The following is a 23,486-nucleotide window of genomic DNA, read 5'->3' on the forward strand; positions in this document are numbered from 1 at the left end:
AAAACAATCTAACCGATCGTAGCATGTTGCAATATTTGCACCAAAAGTTCAGAAACAGCTGAAAGTCTCACCATCAGTACAGACGGAGAAGTTCATAGCTTTAGCAATTAGCATTTAGCAATCATTTCATATTGGAGCATCCTTCTATCAGGGTTTCATTCAAGCAATAACAATTGTAACGGCTAATGGAGATACAATCTTCTGTAGAATTTACAGTTTAAAAATAATGCAAGAATTCGGCTGATTAACAAATATAGAAAGATGATAAAAAAAAAAAAAAAAAGGAGAAAAAACTCAATGTGGGGGTTCCCCGTCCACAGTGAATCAATAAGGCAACCAACAAGAAGCCAAGCCAATGCCTACTTATGTCACTGTTAGCTTATCAATTTCATGCTACTAATGGGAGACATTAAAAATTGAAGATGGCCACTGCCTCATATACTGGGTGTGAATTGTGGCAAGTAGGGTTACTGGGCTTTACATGGATGTGCCACTAACCTTTTGGACATCGATTTCTTGCCAAGTCAGTTCTATGTTGCTAACCTTTCAGATGTCTGAGTAGATAAACTCCTGATATTCACCAGTAAAATTTAATTCTCAACTCTTTTAAAGTGACCATTTAGTCACAGGATCACAGGTCTGCCAATATTCTGTAACTGACCATCAAAGAGAAGGCATACAACGTCTCTTCCATAATTTTCTTTCCAAAATGAACAGAACTTGTGCGGTTTTGGCTCAGATGGGATTCTGGTCAACTGAAATTTGAATGCAAGAAAAGCTACTACCGGAGCCTTCAAAGGGTGCTACCACTTCCAGCTTCTGTTGGTGGAGGACCTGAAACTTCAGCTAGAGCTTCGAGCATGGTTATGACCTCAGTTGTATCGTCCAAATAGTACTTGGCTTTGCTTGGCTTTTGCCCAACAGTACAAGCAAACACCGATGTATTAGAGGAGAGGATACCACTGTTCAGAGCATGGCCAATTATCTCAAACATGTCCTCATCAGATCTATCGTCACCAATACACAGTACAAAATCAGCTTGTCTTCCACTTTCAGCCATTGATGTAAATATCTTCTCCGCAACTATTCCTTTGCTGACTCCCTAAAACCAGTAGGAGTAACAGAATCAATCAGAATGCTATGACAGGTGGGCTTAGTATTTATACTCCCATTTAAAAATAGACTAAAGTAGTAATTGCTTAGTGGATATGGCATTATCAAAACAGTAGCAAGGTAAGCTTTGCAGAGAGAGGACTAATTTAGATTAGTAATACTAGGGATGTAAATCATCTGATCATTGATGTAAACCCACCTTTCTTTATTTATTTTTTCTATTCATTTTTATTGGCGAAGGTAAGGAGATGGTGATTGGGTTCAGGGGTATACAACATACGTAGGAGGAAAGTGAAGTCTTTCTTTGTTTTGTATATTCAAATTAAATGTAGTTATTACAAGTATTATTGACAACCTGACCAATTAGTTTCTAGTTGTTTACCAGATGACCAATAATCAATCTAAAGTGTTTGTTTCCAGTTGTATATCATAAACACTACTTTGCATTACTTCCATATCTACATAGTCGTTGACACATGGAACATTACCTTTGATGTTATCAGTTCACTTGTCTGTTATAGATCATTTCTCCTGCTGCTTATATAAAAAGTTCCATCAATCTCTATTGTTCACGAGCCAGCATTAAAGTCATCATATTTATGGAAGGTACCATTTTCCTAGCAAATTCTTCATATCCTGATGATCCTTCCAGTCACTACTTAGTATCACTCTATCAACATACAATATACCAAAGCCATTATCTCCATAGCAAAATGCTGAAGATCTTTTCTTTGATTATGTTAGAAGTCTCAAAATAAAATGCAATGCGGGCATATATTTTTCCAGCTTAAGTGTACTGACCCTGCACAATTGTTTGTTGGCTATTCCCATTATAGACTACCACCGAAGGACAGACTTCTGCTGGCCAAGAATCTTTCATTTCTATTGAGTAGCCAAGAAGACAGCTGTCCTTCGGTTCAGAGCATAAATCACTTTTTGGCACATTATAGGACTATCTGTCAGCAATCATGACAACTACGAACAGCTTTCATCTAATAAAATATACCCATTTTTGGCAAGTGATGTATTGAAAGTTATTGGATATCCATGTCAAGGTGGGCCAATATATTAAAACTAGAAAACAGACGCTAACATTCCCTAATGAAATACATTGACCAGTAGTTGGGGTTCTATATTTCTGACCAGCCAAATTGTGCAAATCCTTTCCTGTTCTTTTCATGTGTTTTTTTGCTTGGCATAGCACCAATTGATTAGAAGTTGAAGCAGATAAATTTTAGGCATACCATTGAGAATAATTTTGTTGATGGTTAAGTTGCTTGGGCAATGGTAAGGTTGCTTCTTTGTAATTGAAAGGTTTTTGAGTTGTAGAAGTGATCTCTTTGTTGAAAAATAAGGGCAAGGCCACATATAAAAACGATTCTCGCCCCACTCTCTCAACGTCAGGAGCCTCCTGCACTAGATGTGCACTCTCCCTCTCTCTCTATATTTATGCTTTTCACCATTGCCATCCCTGGAATTAGTAAACTGACTACTAGCTATAAGATTTCCACTTCTACTTTGACCCTTCATCCCACTTACCTAAAAAAAAAAAAAAAGACAGTTTGTCCCAATATATCCATGCGGTCCAAAACAAGGGATAGTGCTGATCCAAAAGCATGCTTCCATTTCCCAGGAAAAATTTCTGCCACTACTTTGACTATCAGCTGCCCCCTGGCTTTACTACAACAAGAGGGCACAAAGAACTAAATCTCTGGTTCTTAAAGAAAGTCTCCCAGAATTCTAAAAATAGCACAAACTGATTAAGTAATCATTAGACTAGCAGGAAAAATTTCTTGCCAAGGACTGTACATATAAGCAATGACTTGCCTGAGGTTTCACTTCTACAATGAACTGACCACTTTTCACCGCAACAGGTTCATTTGCCAACACACTTTCAAGATGGTCTAACATCTCCTTAGCCTGGCTGGATCCAAAACCTGGATCTGCATCCCGATGGTGCCAAACCAGTGCACTCTCCTTTGTTTCAATGAATGAACCATCAGTAGCTTCCGTATATAGTTTCATCACAGGTTCAGCAATTTGTATCCACCCAAAGTCACAGCTCTGCCCATAAATGTCCCATTCCTTATTTGAAGACCATCTGCAATGAAATGCAATTAAAGAGATATATACCACATGGACAGGAAACAAAGACGTGTAATGATGGTTTACCTCACATAGTATCCATGTTCAGCTGCAATACCAAGTTTCTTGCATGGAGAAAACCACTTATCTAAACTAGCCCTTCCACGTCCACTGACTATAAAAACAGTATTGTTAACGTCACCAGAGAGTGAGTTTATAATTGATATAACCTCCTGACTGGGAGTCTTGTCAACAGATGTTTGAGGCATCACAGTACCATCATAATCTAACAATATGGCCCTATTTTTGGCTTTTGTATAAGCAGATTCAATCACATCAATGGACAGTTTTCTGAAATTAGGATCAAGTGCTACAACTCTGAAACCAAAACTCAAGCCAATTCCCCAACACCGTCGTCTGAAATGGTCTCTGCAAGTTCTCTCCATATCTTGGAAGAAGCTTCTTGACCAGTATGCTACATCATGTGTGCTAACATACCTATAGTGCTTCTCATGACGCAACTGCTGTTCAGCATCAGCCATTGAAATTGCCTCGTTCAATGCTTCAGCAGTCGCTTCAATATTCCATGGGTTGACTCTTATGGCACCACTAAGTGAAGGAGAACATCCAATAAACTCTGATACTACTAACATGCTCTTCTTTGGCCCATTTGTTTCTGAACTAGAATCAGAACCAGATATCCCCTGCCTACACACAATGTACTCATATGGGGTAAGGTTCATACCATCCCTTACAGCTGTGACAACAACACATTCAGCAATATTATAATATGCAGTTCGTTCACTGAGTGAAACTGGCCTATCAATGAAGACAATTGGTTCATAACCAGGCTGTCCAAAATTCTCATTGATTCTCTTGCAGCTTGCCTGAATTTCAGCCTGTATTTCCTCAATATCTTTCCCACTCCCCCGAGCAGGATTTGCAATCTGCACTAGTACTGCCTTTCCCTGCCACTTTGGGTGCAGTTTTAGCATTTGTTCCATTGCCAAAAGTTTTAGATTGACTCCTTTAAAGATGTCCATATCATCAACCCCAAGCAAAATGGTTTTCCCCTTGAACTGCTGCTTGAGTTCTGCCACCCGCCAATCCTTATCTGCAAGTCTCAGTACATGTTCTATCTGCCCCATATGAATACCAACCGGCATGATCTTTATTCCCACGGTTCTTCCATAGTACTCCAGACCAATATAACCCCTTTTTGACTGGTACTCTATACCCAGCATCCGGCTACAACAAGAAAGGAAATGCCGTGCATAGTCAAATGTGTGAAAGCCTATAACATCTGAATTTAGAAGTGCCTTGAGAATCTCTTCCCTCTCGGGCAAAGTCCTATATATTTCTGATGAAGGAAATGGACTGTGGAGAAAGAACCCCATTCGCAATCTATTGAAGCGCCTTCTTAAGAAGGTTGGCAGAACCATTAAATGATAATCATGAATCCAGACATAGTCATCCTCTGGGTTTATCACCTCAATAACCTTCTGGGAGAACATCTTATTCGCTGCCACATATCCCTCCCACAAGGACCGATCAAATCGACCTCCATGACTTGCAGAGAACGGGAGCATGTAATGGAAGAGTGGCCACAAATGCTGCTTGCAGAAACCATGATAGTACCTTGCCAAGATGTCTGGGGGCAGGAAAGCCGGGGCACACTTAAATCTCTCCAACAACAGCTGTGACACATCATCTTGTTCGCTCAAATCTACTTCAACTTTCAAAGAGCCAACATAAATAACCTCCATATCATCTGGGAAACCATCCTTTATGTGCAGTAACAATGAATCCTCATCCCAGCTAAAACTCCAGCCCTTATTGTCCGGTCTACGCTTAGCTTTCACAGGAAGCTGATTAGCCACAATAATAACTCGCTCTACAAGTACCGAAGATGGCCCATCCGATGCCACACTATTAGTTTGATCGTCATCAAGCTCTGAAATAACCCCGGCAACAGTCATTACCCGAGGAAGCCGTTTCCTTTCTTTATCCCGCCCCATTACCGGGAAATTCCCTGATGCTAGATCTAATAAATTGGTATAAGATCTGGACATCATCCTTGCCAATATTCTCAAACAATTTCCAATACAATATCTTCAAAATCACAATCCTAGCGAAGACGCGAGATTGCCTTAGATAATTATCCAAGATTTGTAATGGTTATATCGAAGTAAATCAGATTAATAAACTAAGAAGTTCAGAATCAACGAAATTAACAGATCCATATAGCCAAACAGAAACTCGTTTGTTCAATACAACAAGAAGATGCTTTTGCTTCATGACAAGATCTATCAACACAAACCGAAACTGCATACATTGATATTCATATAACGCATTGCAACAGGGAAAGCGAAGGTGTGATCAATATGCAACTGTATATGCATGCATATACAAAAGGAAAACGAAACCGAAACTTGAAACTGACCTCTGTGTAATTAATGGTTTGAATTAGTGAGGTTATTCAAGATCTGAGAGTCAAAAATCCAACAAATAAATAATTTCTTGAACTCAGTCAGAAACAATATAGGGTTTGTTGGCCCTCTCTCTCTCTCTCTCTCTCTCTCTCTCTCTCCCTAGAATCAGTCTCTTTCTCTCTGCTACCATGTCTTTGGTTCGGAAATTAAAGAATTTGAAAAATTAAAATAAAAAAAAAATGTAAAGAAAAGGATAAGGTCGGCCAACAGCCCGGTGGTGCCAGCTGGCACAGATGTGGTTTTTCGTCACGCGCTGTTTTCTAACTATAAAACACGTGTCACAACACCCAGATTCTGATCCAGTGTCCGCTAGTCCACCGTCTCTAATATACGCCCTCAGCTCTGATCCTTTACCCCATTTGATTAAATGCAAATGTTTGACCGAATTTCATACATAAGATAATTAAGATTCAATTGATTGTGTATGGAAATAGGTGGGTGTATTTGATTTAATTTAGTTACTAATAGATTTATTTAACATTTGAACAAAATTAGTTCAACTTATTTGAATTAGTGCGACGACTTAAAAGATAAATTTTTTATTAAAAAATAGTAATAAAGTTTGAAGATAAATCTTGCATGAACTGCGTTGAATGTTGAGTTTCGAATATGTATAAATTATATTCATATTTGAATTTACCCGATCGTGCATCAGGAAAAATATCATTTATTCTTAGAGATTAGTCGGGCGAAACTCATACATTTTAAATAAATAAAAAAATTAAAATAATTGAATCTTATTCAAAATGAAAGTTTGAACATATTATCAACATTTTATAAATTATAATTATTGTTATAAACATCAATTTATACTTTTTTTTTAAATAATGAGAAATTCCGATAGTATTGGTCTATTTATTTAAAATCCAAATTATAATATTCAAAATTAACCAAAAAGCCAAGCTGCAATTACTTAAAACTTTGTCGATGCAATTTAAAATTTTAATTTTTACCAACACTACTGTGGTCCGCCACACAGCTAAGAATTCCCGGCGACTGCTCGATGGGACAACTTGTATGCCACATGGCACGCTGGTCCAAAGCAAGCGGATAAGGCGCCAAAGGATGACGTGCGACCGACGTGACGACAGAAAGTGTCCATTTAGCCCTTCTGAGTTCGCCATCCATAGGAGGCTTGCCCTGGGAAATGGGCAGAAGAGGAGGGGCAAATATGGAACATCAGGCAATTCAAAAAGTAAACAAAAAAAATGTTTCTTTCGAACTTGGCAGTGGGCTGTCTTTCTTTGACCCGTTCATCATTTGCCTCTAATTTAATGTTCTTGCCACGTCAGAAAATCTGTGTTTTTATACATTTCTCTTTTCCTTATTGTTTTAGTTAGTGGTAAATATATATATATATATTTTTAACTTAAAATGTATAATTAGTCATACATATCCACGTCATGGCATGCTTTTGAACGGTGGGATGCTTTGGTTTTGCTATAAAGATAGGACTGTAAAGTTGAATTGAAACGGCGGAAAGCATAGGTCTGATGCCACGTGAAGGTGTCCTATGCTACACTAGATTTACTTCAACCCCCCACCAGTTGGCATATTCCCTGTTTGGACCGCTTCTTTAAGCAGCAACTTAAAGAATGCAGTTGGGAGCCAATCGCATGGATTGATTCTCAAAAACCTCATGATTGGAGATCCCTATGTTTCTAGAATAATTATCATCATAGGGCATATCTACTTTTGTGTTAATGATTAAAAGGCCTTGGAGATTTTGTGTAATTCTTTGTTAATTGACACTTTTTAGAGTTATTTATAACAAATATTGTAATGTCTTTGATTGATTCTAAGAACTCTTCAATAGATCGTCATCATCAAAATTATATGGAATTAATCCAAAAATTGCAACTCTCATCGTAATATTGATTCGCTAAATTTTTTATGAAGCTTACAAGGAGTTGCTAATTTTGGTGATTAAAATTAAGGATAACATCACTATCTTTTTCACCATTTTTCCTTCATAATGACCATTAATGTTGGAGAAGACGAGTTACAAATACGATAAAAGATTAATGGAGATAACCATCAACTGCGGCGACAAGCAGCAATGGGAGAGGCAGACCAAATTTGGACACGACAGCGAAGACAAGCGACGACGATAAGCAAAACGACCAGTGGTGAACGTATTGCTGCAGCTTGTTGTTCATCAGATTTTCAAATTAGTTTGTGATTTTTTTTTAATTTTTAATTTATTTATGTATTGAATGAGTGATATTGTATATTTGTATATTTTGATTATTGAGTTTGTGTAGGTATGTATTTAATTATTTTATGTATTTGATTATTGATTTTATGAAGTAAAAATTATATGTAAGGTAAAATAAATAAAATTAAATTTTATTAATAAATAAATGAAATAAAGAGTCAAATAAAAAATAGAACAGAGAGTGTTATTGGAGTATACACAATTTTTGAGATTAAATCAAAATAGAGAACAAACTATTTATAATAATATAATAAGAAGCAGAATAAAAATCCTTGTTGGAGTTAGCCTTAGTAAGCTAATTAATATTTAGGAGTTCATACGGTTTGGTTTAGTTTAGATTTGGTATAAACTTAGAATTAAATTCATCTTTATTGAATTTATTAAAATTAGACCAAAACTAATCCTTATATAGACCTTAACCAACCAAGGGTTAGGTTGGTTAGGCTTGTTTCTCTATTCTAATTATATATAATAATCAACTAATCTCAAAATTTTATTAGATAAACTTTGAAAAAAATAATATTAATCATCAAAAAAACAATTTGCACCTCGGCACACTACAAAATAGTAAGTAATTTGCTTTAAAAAGTGACATATAACTCACAGAAAATGACTAATAAATTCACAAAATATGTTAAAACAATACTGAATATTTATGTATTTATATTATTTATTTTTATTTTATTTATATATATTGATCGGTTCAAGTCAAGTCCATAGAAAGGATAGCCTAGATTCCTAATTGAATTTATCTCCATCAGGTCCAGTTTTTTGAATCCAAGATCACACAGATCTAAGTATACATAATTAGAATAAAATTATTATTGATCATTTATATCTTAAAAAATATTTGGAACGGAGGGCAAGATATGTGCTCTTCACATTAAAAGAGTAGGGTCAGGTGATCAACAGCTACCATCATCATCATCACCATGACTATCATCAATGTGTATTTTAAAGCAATACAAGATTGTCTTAAAATAGTCTAGATAACTTATTTTGTTAGGCATTGGCTAAAATTTAAGAGTTTAAACTTGTGGATGCATCAGGTTTGTCCCACCTCGATTACCTAGAAGACGATTGTCCAGAGGGTGATTAGGAGACACACAAGTACGGCGGAACTCTTGGTCGTCGAAGGGCAATAACTATAAGCTAACTCGTGGTTGTGGGTCCATAATGACATGATGTGTGTAATACTCCAAGAATTCAGAGAAATATAGTATATATCGAGAATAAGTAAAAAATGAAACAATACCAGCTGTATATCTTTTGGACTGAATACAGGCAAATAACTCTCAAGTTAAGTATGTTTGACCTGGGGCAGCCCAAGGATGAGTGACTCCTCTGAGAAGTTTGCGTAGGCCTATCAAGATAAGTTGTTCCGAACTTTCTTATAGCTCAATGCGGGATGTTACAAACATATGTGTCAACAAAACGTTACTTAACTTATAAGTTATTTTAATAATTTATTCAATAAGCTCTTCACTCGGCATTTTCAAGTAAGCTATTGATAACTTATTTCTTTAACCAAGTAAATGACAAATTTACTTTCAAACAAAACACATATTTTCAACCTATATATCTTTCTCTTCATCATTCTGCCTTCTTTGCCACTGCAACCTTGAGCCTCCATTGATGCCTCTTTCATGTCTATCATCGTCGTCTAGCGTCGTCCTTCATCTATCTCCATCGTCGTTGCCCTAGTTCATTGTTGATGCCTATATCTTTTCCTCCATTGCCTCTGTCTCTCACTACAAGAGGTTTGATTTTTTCTGACAGTTAAAAAACTGCCGGAAAAAGTAAAAAAATCGCCGGTAAAATTTTTACCGACGGTAATTTCATCTGTCGGAAATACGTCCGTCGGAAAATATTACCGGCGGTTTTCAACCGTCGGGAAAAAAAAATTACCGACGGTTTCTTCAAACTGTCGGTAAAAATAAGAATTCCCGACGGTTACTAAAATTTGCCGGCAAAGTTTTTTCTTTATCGGCGGTTTAAAACCGCCGGTAAAAGCCGGCTATTAAAAAACTTTTCCGGCGATTCAAAACCGCCGGTAAAACATAATTACCGGCGGTTTAAAACCGCCGGCAAAGGTTTTATACCGGCAGTTTAGAACCGCCGGTAAAATCCGGCTATTTTATACCGCCGGAGATGTGTATGTTATAACCGGCGGTTTTATAAACCGCCGGTCATGTTGACTCCATAACCGGCGGTTTTAAAAACCGCCGGTAATGTTAACGTTTTACCGGCAGTTTTTAAAACCGCCGGTAATGGTAATGTTTTCCCGACACTTCATAAAATCGCCGAAAAAATTTCGCCGGCAATACGTAGTGATCTGCCTCCTCTCACTGTCACTGTTGTCGCCATATCTTTCTTTGTTCATTATATATTTAACATATATATTGTAATGTATATTGTATTAATATATTTTTAATAATTGTATATAATTTATCAATTTGTATTAATTTGACATCAATTTATAATTTATTTTATTAAAAATTAATTTTTTATAAATTTTATTTATATTATTTATTAACATGTGCATTTTCGTCTTTTTGTTAAATTCTAATAACTTATCTAACTCTTTCAAACCAAACACATAATTATATAAATAACAACTTAAAACATATTTATTGTAACACATCAATTTAAATGCTAACTAACTAGCTTTACACAACTTATTAACATAAAGGCTGATCAGCTATAAAAATAAACAGTAAACCAAACAGCCTAATTGCTATGCCATACAGCTCACTTGGGGCCGTGGAAGCATTTCCCTTTTATAGAGAGAACAAGTGCTAATTTAAAATTTTAAAAATCGTAGAAATTTGGTAAACTTTTGAAGTTGAATTAATTAGTCTCGTCTATGCTAAATCTTGTAAAGAAGCCCTAAAAAAATTGGATGATAAAACCATGAATGGCTTTGCATGGTGGTTTAACGAGGCACAAATTCATTTACTATTCCATCGTACGTACCCTTCTTGTTTATACATGTTGCCTAAACGTACAATAATGTATGTGTAAATATTGTTTTGTTAAGTTTCGAATTTTTTAAAGAAAAATGATTAAAAGCAAATGGGATAACCACCTCGGCAAAATAATTAATGTCCTTTTGTAACATTAATTTTTAAAAAAATAAAAAATAAAAATAGGGGCTAGCTAATTTGGTTCACTATAATGTGTGACAAACCTGCCGGCACCACACAAAACCACCCACATTAATCAAATTTGTTGTTGCACAGGCACAGCTCTACCTCTCACATGCTTGCCCTTATCTCTGTACAGGTGGAAGGATTTTTAAGGGTTGGAAGGATTCTGAGTCTGGTGTTGAAATTTCTCATAGTTCACAAGTCCCTAGTCCATAGGGGGACATTATGTGTCACCGTCCCACAGATTGCTCGTATTTTCTTCGAAACTGATGATGCAGGTTACTGATTTGGGGCCCAAGCTTATTACTAGTCAATTGATGCAGCCCACGTGAGTCCCATAGATCAAAATCCATCAAAATGGAATAAAGTTTTTAATTGGTATGTATACATACGTGATTTTTGTACAAAAATTATGTAATTCTTGTTGAATATATTAAAATGGTCCCCCAACGTGACAATTGGCTACACCTCTTTGGTCTAGCTGATGACAAACTAAGAATATTTATAGCAGCGAATTCAATGGATTTGAATTGGTGGGTAGGGGCCTGGCCACTGGCCCGTGGTACTCAGTTGAAAAGATCAACACATAACTGTAAAATCTTGTTGCCACTGGGCGGTCTGTGGAGCCCTTCTGTTAGTTTAAAGTACGACGCTTCACCAACAATTTCTCTTCTTATGGGTCACGTTCCAATCCCAAGACTAGCTTCCTAAGCAAGGGTTACCATTACTATTATTTTAAGGCTGCATTGAATAAATTTATATATTATGTTGCATTTGGCTCTCAAGTTTAGCTTAATGTTTAAGTGGGTATGCTTTTTATCCTAATTATTATTAAAGATCAAACCTTTCTAAGGACATAAAACTCAAAATAATTTAACTAGTGCTCATTGATCTACGTATGTAAAAACTCTAATTGCAAGGTAAAACACTATATATATTGTTGTACTTGTACCAGAGACAAACTCCTCGAGGCTATGTTTGAAACAAAGATTTTTTTTTTTTTGATTTGTTTTGTTTTAATTAAAAAGAAGGCAACAATGGACAGTGTACATGAATTGTAGAATTAACTTTTCAATTGATGGGAAATTCTTATCCCAAACATGGCCCAGGGGAACAAGCATTAAAAGCCAACTCCACGAATGTTTCTTTGTCCCACGGTTATTCGATCTACCAAAATTCGTAAATATTACTTTGCAATACCAAACGTTAACTATTGGAAAAAGATTAAAATTTGCAATTGGATAGTTATTGCTCTAAATCTATGACTAAATCTCGCTTTTCAATTAAAGTCAACGACTTTGACGCTTAGCATTCACTTACCTACCGTCACGTGTGATTACGCGTCAACTAATCTTGGGAATAATTTATCATAACTTCCAGACGAAACTATGGTTAAGAGCGATCGAATTCAAACACGGTCCTAATTAGTCAGGACATTCACACTTGAATTAATGACAATATTTAGGGTTACAAGTGAATCAAACATAAACGTCGCGAGAAATTCCTAAAAGCTACACGCGATTTGTAGCACCGTCTTTTGCAATAAAGGAGCCGACAATTGGCTAAAGTCTCCAAAGACGCGTCTTCCATGGCCGAACCTTTCTTATGAACTTTTCTTTCAGATCATGGCTTTAAAATGGCAGACCAATTGACGGCCACGATGCATTGATCATCAGATCATGGTGGAGAGTACATATTTTTACACAGATATCGTATCCATCAATTATGTAAAATGAACGAATCAATACAACTGCACTTCTATATATATCAAAGAATCAAAACTGTATATGAAAAGAACAGAATAAAACAAAAGAAGGAAAGCCCTATAATTATACTATGCAGTTCTGACTTAAGCCCGGCCGGAAAATAGGAGCGAATTTTCCAAAATTGAGGGTGGAAAAAGAAAAGAAAAGAAAGTTGATGATTACGGGGAGGGAGTAGTGTCGTTAATGGCCGTCGCCGGGGCTGGGGACGGACCCAAGAATCCGGTTGAGTTCAGCGAGGTGGCGGGCGATGAGCTTCTCGTCGACGATCTCGGCGTGGCCCTTCTTGCTGGGACCGGACGGAGCCACTTTGCCCTTGGGAAGAGCACTTAGATAGAGCCTGTCCGCCAAAGATTTCTCGCCGCCTTTCTTCTTCTCTTGCATGGCCCGAAGTTTCCGGCCGTGTGAGGAAGATACAGAGGCAGCCAGCACCACCATGAACAGCATCAACAAACCAAGCTTTGATCCACCCATTTGCAGAAACTGTGTAACAATGGTCAGAGAGAGAGAGAGAGAGAGCTGAATGGGTATAGTTTTGAGTGTTTTTTTGGGGTATACATATATATATATATATAAATCGAGAGAGAGAGAGAGAGAGGGGGGGGGGGGGGGGGGGGGGGGGGGGGAGCTTGAGGATCAAGCAAGAAAGGGGCCAAGTCAAAGTAGGGGAGTTTGATTTGGAATCAACAACGGGATGGGAAGTCGTGGGGAGGCCGCGTGGAGGCTGGTGGCTGGCGGTGAGAGCCTAGCTAGCTAAGCCGTCGGGCACCGAATCCGAATGTGTATACAAATGCATATATTTTTCTGGGTAATTTCGTGCAGGGCATAAACGCGAGCCACCGTCAAATATTGACTTGTAAGGGGTCGGCTCTCACGGCGGCTTTCCCTGAAATTTGTGAGTATTTTCTCTACAGTGCATGAAAATGAAACTTCTCCCCATTAATTAATGTAGCTTCCGAGACCCGGGCCTAATTAATATGCAAGGTTTGTGATTAATATGATCTAATTAGTACTTGATTATGAAAATAATTATGGCATGAAAACGAAACAAATAATAAATAACTCCTTATCATATTAATAAGTAATTTAACTAATACTTTGTCATATGATCTCCCTACCTAAAAAGATAAAAAAGACGGACTCACCTGTATTTTCCACATAAGACACCACTTGGACATATTCAAAGAAATATAAGCCTCTTTCGATATATCCCAAAATGCAATCTTAATCTCATGCTTGCGTCGAGCATGAAATCATCTAAAAAATACATTACCACGTAACGTCAAGCAAGTCCTCTTGTCGTGGTCACTAACATTACAAATGCGGCATGTTTTGCTAGATTGGAACGTCATTGACTTCTCTTTTAATTACTTTAATCGCTTCCCATACCCTTTCGTTCTAATGACATTCAAGTCACATATTACTTGAGTCTTCTCATGACTTTTGTTTTTATTCCTGCTCATCCCGATATTTTAATTGTTGTCAATATCTTTAAATCTAATGTGCAAAAGTTTGAATTCATCCAATAGAAAGGTACTACGAGCATCTGTTAAAGATGCATCATCGACCAAAAACGAAATCTTGTGTGATAGTATCCCATGTCTAGTCATTAATGACTGACTAGAACCCTCATCGACTGATAAGCCAACCATCGGTTCATGTACGGGTCTAACCTTTGCATTATTTGTCCACCTCCTTAAAATATAGTTCTTCGGTAACAATAACATTTATTTGTTCTTCAAATAACATAGCATGTGTCAGCATAGATAATCGTCGAACTGAAATATTTGATAACTGCATGATATGAAATCATACTCTAGGTAATAAGTCGACTCTCGATGTTTATCAAAATTCTTTCCTTGCTCAAAATGCTCAACGTTGTACACCTTAGCATTTACGAACCTTGATTTCTTTGAACAAATGTAGAAGTTTCTTTGATCAATTTCTTTCTGGAATAACACAAATATATACTTCGTGTATATCCGTACCATTTATTGCTCCATCAAAACAATTAAGGTCAGCCTCAATTGTTCACTGAGATCAATATGGTTGGCAACTTATTCCTCATGGCGTTAATGAGCTAAACACCCTATTGAAACGTGTGATGATGAAGTCCATTAATGAGTTATTTTTGTTGACATATCTCTTCAAAAATAAGTGATTGCTTTCAACCCTTTGGTTGTTAGACATTTATGCACTAAATACATGTTTGACATATGTTGGTACTGTAACATCCCGTTTTTATCTTACCGAGCATATCACTATGCTGGGACCCAAAATATACATAAATTATTTTTTTCTTTCTTTCTCGGTACATAACTTAAATCTTAAATACCGAATTCCAAACAAAACCCCCAGCAAATCATTCATAATATGCGGAAGCGATAATCGAAACCTGATATGATACATACCTGAATTCACCTTATATTATGTCATAAAAAATCAATACCATATATTACATTGTTTTATAAAATACATGGAGATTCCATAAACATTCTAACAAGACTAATCATCAATAAATCATAAGCTAAAATATATCTGAATCAGCTCGCTGAATCCATAGGCCACGCCATCATGTGCCGTCTCATCTCAACTTGCTCATTGCCTAAACTACAAGTCTAAACTAGAACGTTGAATGTTTCAGAGTCATAACTCATTAGAAGATGAAACTTCTAGTGAGAGTCCAAAAACATATACATGAATACATGATGCAATAACATGAACAACATTTACCCTTAATGTAACTTCCCACGCCTACCAGCCTTACACGGAATCCTAGGCAAATCCTGAATCTTTGCAGGATAAACCTAACGTTATTCCATCATTTCCCTAGGGGAATTACAGCTCTGCTATAGGGGCGACATCCCATTCTCATGCACAAATATCAATGTGACAATAATATCGTGCCATGCAATTATCACGACTTTCCATGCCATATGACAAAATAAATATTGCATTCATAAGTAGCATGCATATATAACAATCATATCATAAATATAAGTTCTTATGAGAAAATCATTCACCTTTGCCCAAAGACCAGGACAACTCGAAAAATACGCATTGTCTCGATATGCGTGCATGACCTCGATTTTCTTGCAAACTCTTGAAAGTTGCACCCATCACATCTCCTCGATCACCTCAATCATAAAATGATATTTTATTACTAAATATCTCAATATTCCTACTTTTTTCATATTTTCCTTCTAAAAATTTCAATAAATACCATCGAGACTTTTTTCTCAAATCTAATTTCATAAAAATTCATCATAGGCTATGAACTTCAAGGAAAAAATACTGGACTTACCCGGATGGTGCGTTTTCACTCAAAACGAGACTCTTCGGTGCAAAAATCGAGACATCAGAAAACTCAAACCCAAATCTTTTTGCACGGACTTCCATAAAATATTTTTCTCGATTTTTAGAAAAAAAATTCAAATTTTTTGGACCAGCCACGCGCTCGGACACGTTGGCACGTGGGCTCATCTTCTCCGGCGCCGGCCTTGCCAGCGATGCTAGAAATTGATGCCATTCGATCCCTCTCTCCTAGTCGATCAGCATGGTGCATTTGGATCCTCAAAAGGATGGCCGAAAGGCCTCCAATTTTCTGACCAAAGGCTCGACCAGGCGGACCGCCTCTCTTCTCCGGCGATACTCGAACAGCCATCAAACCTTCATGAAAATCCTTCAAACTCTCCAGAATTAATCCTTAGGCTATGGGCAACAAAAGCTCATTTTGGAGCTCCAATTCATTTAATATCACGGCCGATTTGAAACTCATTTCTCCTTCATTTTTGGTCAAACCCTAGCCCTATTTATAGGCAAAATCGAGCGATGAAACGCTCTTGGCCGCCTTACTCGACCCCTTAGGAGGCTTTACCTCCCCTAGATCGGCCTTCAAGTAGTCTCAACCGACCAAAATCTTGAGTTGCAAGTTTTGACCCAGACAACCAAACTTTCGGTCGTTTTTTTCCTACTTTCCGGCCACCCTGATGGCCTTTGTCGGATACACCTTTACAAAAAAACTTCCCCCGACCATGCCTCGTGCAACCCCATGGCCAAAATCAGCTGTGGCCGACCGGCAAGCTGCTGGTCGGTTTCCCCATGCTACCATTTTTGAGTTTTTGCACTTTTACCCCACTGATTTTGGTTTTCTCATTTTGGCCCTTTTTCACCAAGCCTCTCAAATTTTGATAATTGCCTATAAGTCTCCCCAAGTTCTAAAAAATCCATTTGACCCCTGAAAATTTTGAAAAAACATCGTTTTGATCTCCCTCTGACAATTTCAGAAAACTACACTTAGGTCTAAATCTTCGTTTTGGCTCTAAACCTTTTTGTTTCTTCCTGAAACCACTGAAGGGTTATTTCTTATGAAAAACCGAAGCCCCCTCAAGCTTCCATTGACTTCCCGGAAGTTGTCTATAACAATTCGATATTGCAGCCTAATTAGCAGTTGTATTTTAGCTATACCGAAAAATATTGTCGATCTCATTTCTTTCGATGCCATAATTCATGCCTTGAAATATTCATCACGGCCATATCATTTCCTTTGGAATCTCAGCTTCAGGGCACTCCCTGTAGCCGATTCGGTCAATTTTTCGAACTATTTAGATACCAATCTTCCCCGAAATTTTATTTTTCTAATAAAACGCTTATTTTCAAATAATCCAAATTTCTTGGGTATTACAGGTACCCATCGATTTCATATGTCGTACATGTTGATCAACCATTTAATACTACCCAAATTGGTGGTCTCCATTATCTCAATCCATCATTGTTCAAACTCCTTGGGTGATTCAGACTATTTAATGATATTTACCAGCTTGTGATACTGCTCCTTATATAGCTTAACGTTGATTTTTTTAGAAAACTTGTTCAAAATATGCCACGGGTAAAATTGATGCAAAGTGAATGGCAACACCATTTAGATAGCATTTGAAATTACAGCATATTGATTAGTGAATATAACAACCAAACAAATAATTCGATCATCTCATCACTCAACAATCCACAACTAAATATAATGGTTTGGCCATGGTGGTTTACACCAACAAATGGGGCAAAAATCATCGAGTACTTGTTGATGTGTTGTAGGCTGTATTGAACACCATGACATCACCAAAGAAGGTATACGATCTTCTTGACTCAGAATCAACCCAAAAATAACGAAGCATCCTATTGTCCGAGTCCATATCGTAATCAAAGAAAATGTTTGGATTTTTTTTTCTCTCAAATGTGAAATGCTCGATTAGTGTTTCAGTATCATGACCCATTTGTTGTTGACATAAATCCTTTTCATGGTTCTTGATATCTCTCAGTACAACCCATTGATGATGGATTGCTCGACTTTGTCTCCATGAGTCACAATTGTTGACATGGTGGTATATTGATTTTCGAAAATTGTTCAGCAAGTGCCTTTTTATGGCTGAGACATTTCAACGTGATCTTAACAAATGTACTCTATTGGGAGTAGTTAGACCATGGTTATGTTCCTCTGCAAATTGTCTAACCACCCAACTATTACCAATTTGTTGTTTCACCACCAACAATCTAGCATTGCACCCAACTCGTGTATGTCCACGGTTTCTTTCGACAACCTATGGCATAACATTTTTACGATCCATCTGATAGATCTCGTCTTTTTTGTTTTTCCTCCTCAGAGCAAACAAATAACTTCCATATGGTTTCACCCGTTTCCTTATTCTTTTTGTTATCTATGATTCGAGTGATAGAACTTGTTTCTCGTGCAGATGCATTGTAAAAAGTGTATTCCTCCTTATGTGATTCAAATACCTGACCAATTTTCAAAATTTGACCAATGAAAACTTGAGGAAGATACACATTATTAGAACTTTGTGATTCCATCCCTACAAAAGAAGTTACGCTCTAGTTAGAAATAACATATTATTAAGGCAACACAATGCATATCAATAAATTAATCACAAAGTAGGGATTTAATATTACCAGTAAATGACAATGCTTATTAGACAAAATGAGGGAGGTAAAATTTATAGACAAAATGAGGGAGGTAAAATTTATTAGACAAAATGAGGGAGGTAAAATTTATAAAAAAAAATTATTATGTGCTAGTTAATTAATGGTTTTCTAAGTTGGTGAAAATTAATATTTCAAAGTTGATGAAAATTAAATGTAAACAAGTGTCATTTAAGCAAAAAGATGAGCAAAAATAAAAAAATATATATGAATAATATACCAAAAGTCGTGGCAGAATGAAATATATTAGGGTAGAAAGAGATGAAAAATAAACTATTGAAATCAATAAAAATAATAATGCGAGAAATCTTGAAGGAAGGTGGTGTTTAAATGGAGAGGAGTTTCGTGAGAAAGTTGAGGTTTAAATGCTACCAGGAAAAGGGGGAAATGAGGGTTCTGATTTGAGGGTAAAGGTCGCTAACATGATTTAATTGGAAATGTGGGCCAAATGAGGGTTTTGATTTTGGGGAGGTCGTTGTCATGACTTAATTGGAATGGGGGGAAATGAGGCTTTTGTTTTTTGGGGGTTTGGGAGGGGGGAGATGTAGGGGTGAGCATAACTTCGGTTAAACCGAAGTAACCAAACCGAACCAACAAGTTCGGTTATTTTTTTCAAAATTTTGATTCGGTTAATTTTTTTAAAAGATTTGATTTTCGGTGTTTGGGTGAATTTTTTACTTGAAATAATCAAAATATCCGAACCGAATATACCCATAACCCCTCCACTCGAACCCTCCCCACGTGGGCGCGACACCCCATGCGAGTTTTGTTCTCGAGATAGCCTTCTCTTGTTCTTCATCCCTTGCCTTATTGGGGTACACCACGCTTAGTTTCGGGTTAGGCTGCTTTTCGAATTGGCTTGCAATGGTGGAGAGGAGAAAGCCTCTGACGCTTGCTCCAACCAAAGCTCTCATAAGTTTGGTGCTCGGGTCGTCAACAACAAGAGATCAGACGACCGTTGTAATTGATCTACCGGATCGAGCTCAATAGATGAGGCGACGAGAATACTGATTCTGGCCGGAATTCTTCGATTATTGAACGACCTAGAGGCCGCCATTGCGACGCAAAAGTTGGTTTCCCTAGATGATTCCAACCGAAATCCTTCGATTATTAAACGACCTAGAGGCCACCATTGTGGCGCAGAAGTTGGCTTCCCTAGATGATTTGGCCTTGGTTGGGTTAGGCTTCTGACGTTTGTGCTCAAGAAGCTATCCATAACCTTTGGCTCGTCGTCCCATTTGACAATGTTCTCCATCCCTTGCCTCATTGGGAGTCCCTTCTCTCTTCCTCCACCATCCCTCGTCGATGGCAAAGACGAAGACGAAGGTCGGAGACGAAGACGATGCCAATGGCCCATTCGGTAAGTTTTTCTGCTACTTCTATTTTATATTGAAACGTAGATCTACTAAAATCCAACTATTAAATGCTTTTGATTTTCGAGTATGTGGGTTACTGTGGTTTGGGGAATCCGATAATCAGTTCCAATCATCAGAATAATCAGTCGGCGGCTACAGCAAGGTCGAACTAATGTTCGGTCTCTTGCTTATTTTGTGTTCCAGTTCGATTCGATTATCACACTTCAAATTTTGATTAGTTTAGTTTCAATTAATTCGATTTGTTAGGGTTAGTCAGTTGATTCGGTTTATGATTTTTGATCAGTTTGGTTTAGTTATAACGATTGCACACTCCTAGAGAGATGTGTGTGTGTGTGTGTGTGTGTTTGGGGGGGAGGATGTGAGGGGGGGATTGCTAACACGTTCGCGTCAGGGTCTGATGCAGGCAGGAAATCAAGACTGTCTCAAAATGAACTTGATGTGAATAATGACAAAAAAATTAAACAAAAATAATAAATAAAATAACATAAAAGAAAATAAGATATAAATAAAAAGAGGTACGTAAAACACCATATCAAAGGATTCGATAGAATCTTGCTGGCAAGGGAGAGTTTCTGGGAGACCCCTTTGTATTGGCCCACTAAGCTACCTCGAGAGAGAGTCTCTCTAGTGATTCGTCATGAGGCATCCAATGATGAAGCATGTAATTTTTACTTTCGATATCCATTCCAAAAATTTCTCAATAGATAAAATTTATCTAATAATAATATTCAAAAAGTCCTACCTTTTTTAGAAAATCATTTCTATAAATAAAAAAAGACCCATACTCCCAAATAAGTTACTCTTATTGATATCAATAATTTTTGTAAATTGTTCAACAATCAACCATCCATTGATTTAAATATAGAAGTGTTTGCCCAGAAATTACTTTGCATTTTATGACAGAGTCTTTTTTTTTATTATTTATAAGAATTTATAAACTTAAACACGAATTTCTTGAAACTTAAGTTTGAAAGTTTCCTAAGTTACTAACTTGAGGAGTATCGGTTTTGAAGAGAGCTCGTGCATGGTAGTTTCTTCTCATGTTGCATGCTTACCGAAAAAATCTATGTACCAATTTATCCAAAAAAGACATCTCACACCACATTCGCCTCAACTATTTCTTTGCTTCCTTTTAATCTATGGCTAGAATATTGATTAGGGATTCAAATTGTCCGCATTGATGCAATTAATATGGTAAACATTTTTCTTTTAGAATCAAGAAAAGACTCAAAATAGAGTGTGTTTGATTGCACATATTTATCATAAAAAATGTATAATTATTACAATATTTTCTATAGAAGTAATCAAACACTCTTAACTTTTCTATGAAAAAATATGTATGGTACAAGCATTTAAAACTTCTTTTCATGAAATTCATTTTCTAAAGGGGTGGGGTGGTTTTTGTTTTCTAGAAAAATATTATCTAAAATTAAATTCTAGATAATGCAACCAAACACACCAGGTGTGTTTGATTGCACACATTTACCATAGAAAATATATAATTATTATACATATTTTTTATGGAAGCAATCAAACACTCTTAACTTTTCTATAGAAAATATGTGTATGTACAAGCATTTAAAGTTTCTTTCCATAGAATTTACTTTCCAAAGGGATGGGGTGATTTTTATTTTCTAAGTAATCATTACCAAGAATTAAATTCTAGGTAATGCAATCTAACACACTCTTAATTAAACACGTGTCACACCCAATTTGTTGTTAACTTTAAATCTGTTAGTATATAATTTTATTAGTTAAAAGATGTTGTGGGGTACCTTTAGAAAAATTAATGCAAAAACTTCAAGAAAGATCCAAGAAAATCGAAAACCTGAATGATCTCGAAGAGTTTTTAGAGTAAGAGTCTCCCCGGCCATATCTTTAAGTTTATCAAGCCTAAGCCTAAGACTCATCCGAAGAGTCTTCTGGGCCCAAGTCTTCCGATGACTTTGAAAAGTTTTCGAGGAGACCCATATGAAGTATTCTTTTTTGGGACATTTTCTCCTCGAAGGTACTTTCAAGGCTTCTGGATTCATCTGCGGCCTTTTTTCCCGAAGAGTCAGGTCACATATGCATGCCACATATGCATGCCACGTGTCATGTGGCCCCTATCATTAGCGCTTATAAATATCCCTGGGTATGTGCCAAAAAGATAAAGGAGTTAAATCTAAAATCCGAAGACTTAGACCCAAGTCCAACACACTAAACCTATCTAAAGACACTTATCCGGATACTTCTATCCGAAGACACTTACTCGGAGCTTTAGACAACATACATACATCTCATTTTGTTGCATGGCACCATTTTACTTAGGCATCGGAGGATCCGCGCGAGAAAGCTCCATGTGTGTCTTCTGATTGTGCTTGTGTTGCAGACCCATCCAAAAACTAGCTAACTAGCCTAAAACTCAAGTCTTCAAAGCTAAAGTCTCTGGAAGACCCACCAGGCATTCGAAGACTCAGGGTACCCTCTTTGCTCTCCCAGGCAACGAATCAAACTTCGTCTTGAGGATCTTGCTCTCCCAAACAATGGATCGACTCACATTCCATCCAGGTGCCCATTGACACCTCTTGTCGGCACATACCTTACTCCTTATTTTTTCGTTGGGCTCTACTAAATTATTCCTTAAGATATATAAATTTAATTATTATATTCTAACAATAACAAAAGATAAATAGCAAAATCCTATAATTAATAAAAGATACAAGCATGATATCGTGGAAGTAAAATTATTGACAAGTTAATCTTAAATCACATAGGATCTTGAACCTTAATTATGATGAGCAAGTACACAACCCCCCCCCCCCCCCCCCCCCCCCCCCACCAAAAAAAAAAAAAATATATCTCCAATGAATTTAAATAGTTAGAAGAATATAAAGTCCCAATTCGTACTTACCCATTATATATTTAATAGATATATTTTTATTTTTAAACTAATATAGTATCACAAAATAGATCGTTTGTGATGTATACACGTGGAGAGATGGGTCCATTCCCTGGCTTGAATTCAAAGTAAAAAATAAAATAAAATAATCGAAGGGGATTTTGCATTGGATCATTTAATATTATAAATGAGGGGGTATGGTGGTTGCGTATCACGTTCAGTTTATACTTTTTTTCAAAGTCGGAGGTCGGATGGGAAGTCAAACTTAGGACCCATTCCTTAGAAAACGGAAAGTAGAAAATGTGTAACGTGAAACAAAATTTTCTAAATTTGTCCAAAAACCTTAGTCAGATACACCAATATTTATTGCACTGTCACGTGCCAATGTTTTCTCTGTCAGAAACACGTGCGCCTCTAC

The 23,486-nt window shown here is 36.9% G+C and overlaps 2 protein-coding genes across 3 annotated transcripts; both read right to left on the bottom strand.

Moving 5' to 3' along the window:
- Nucleotides 1–131: 131 nt before the first annotated feature.
- On the bottom strand, nucleotides 132–5,805 carry LOC127808198 (probable alpha,alpha-trehalose-phosphate synthase [UDP-forming] 7). Of its 2 annotated transcripts, XM_052346619.1 has the most exons (4): nucleotides 5,642–5,805; nucleotides 3,286–5,326; nucleotides 2,941–3,214; nucleotides 132–1,102 (listed from the first exon to the last, which is right to left on the bottom strand). In XM_052346619.1, exons 2-4 carry the CDS (start codon nucleotides 5,271–5,273, stop codon nucleotides 794–796), a joined length of 2,571 nt encoding a protein of 856 aa, XP_052202579.1. In that variant the 5' UTR covers nucleotides 5,274–5,326; nucleotides 5,642–5,805; the 3' UTR covers nucleotides 132–793. The 2 variants fall into 2 exon arrangements, with proteins under 2 accessions (XP_052202579.1, XP_052202580.1); XM_052346620.1 differs by having other exon boundaries at nucleotides 132–1,098; nucleotides 2,937–3,214; nucleotides 3,286–5,805.
- Nucleotides 5,806–12,798: 6,993 nt separating this feature from the next.
- LOC127808141 (precursor of CEP14-like) lies at nucleotides 12,799–13,369 on the bottom strand. The gene has a single exon (XM_052346539.1). The coding sequence runs from the start codon at nucleotides 13,292–13,294 to the stop codon at nucleotides 13,004–13,006; it is 291 nt and encodes a 96-aa protein (XP_052202499.1). The 5' UTR covers nucleotides 13,295–13,369; the 3' UTR covers nucleotides 12,799–13,003.
- Nucleotides 13,370–23,486: the final 10,117 nt, after the last annotated feature.

Source organism: Diospyros lotus, chromosome 8 (genome assembly GCF_014633365.1).
Source record: "Diospyros lotus cultivar Yz01 chromosome 8, ASM1463336v1, whole genome shotgun sequence".
In the NCBI taxonomy this organism is placed as follows: Eukaryota; Viridiplantae; Streptophyta; class Magnoliopsida; order Ericales; family Ebenaceae; genus Diospyros; species Diospyros lotus.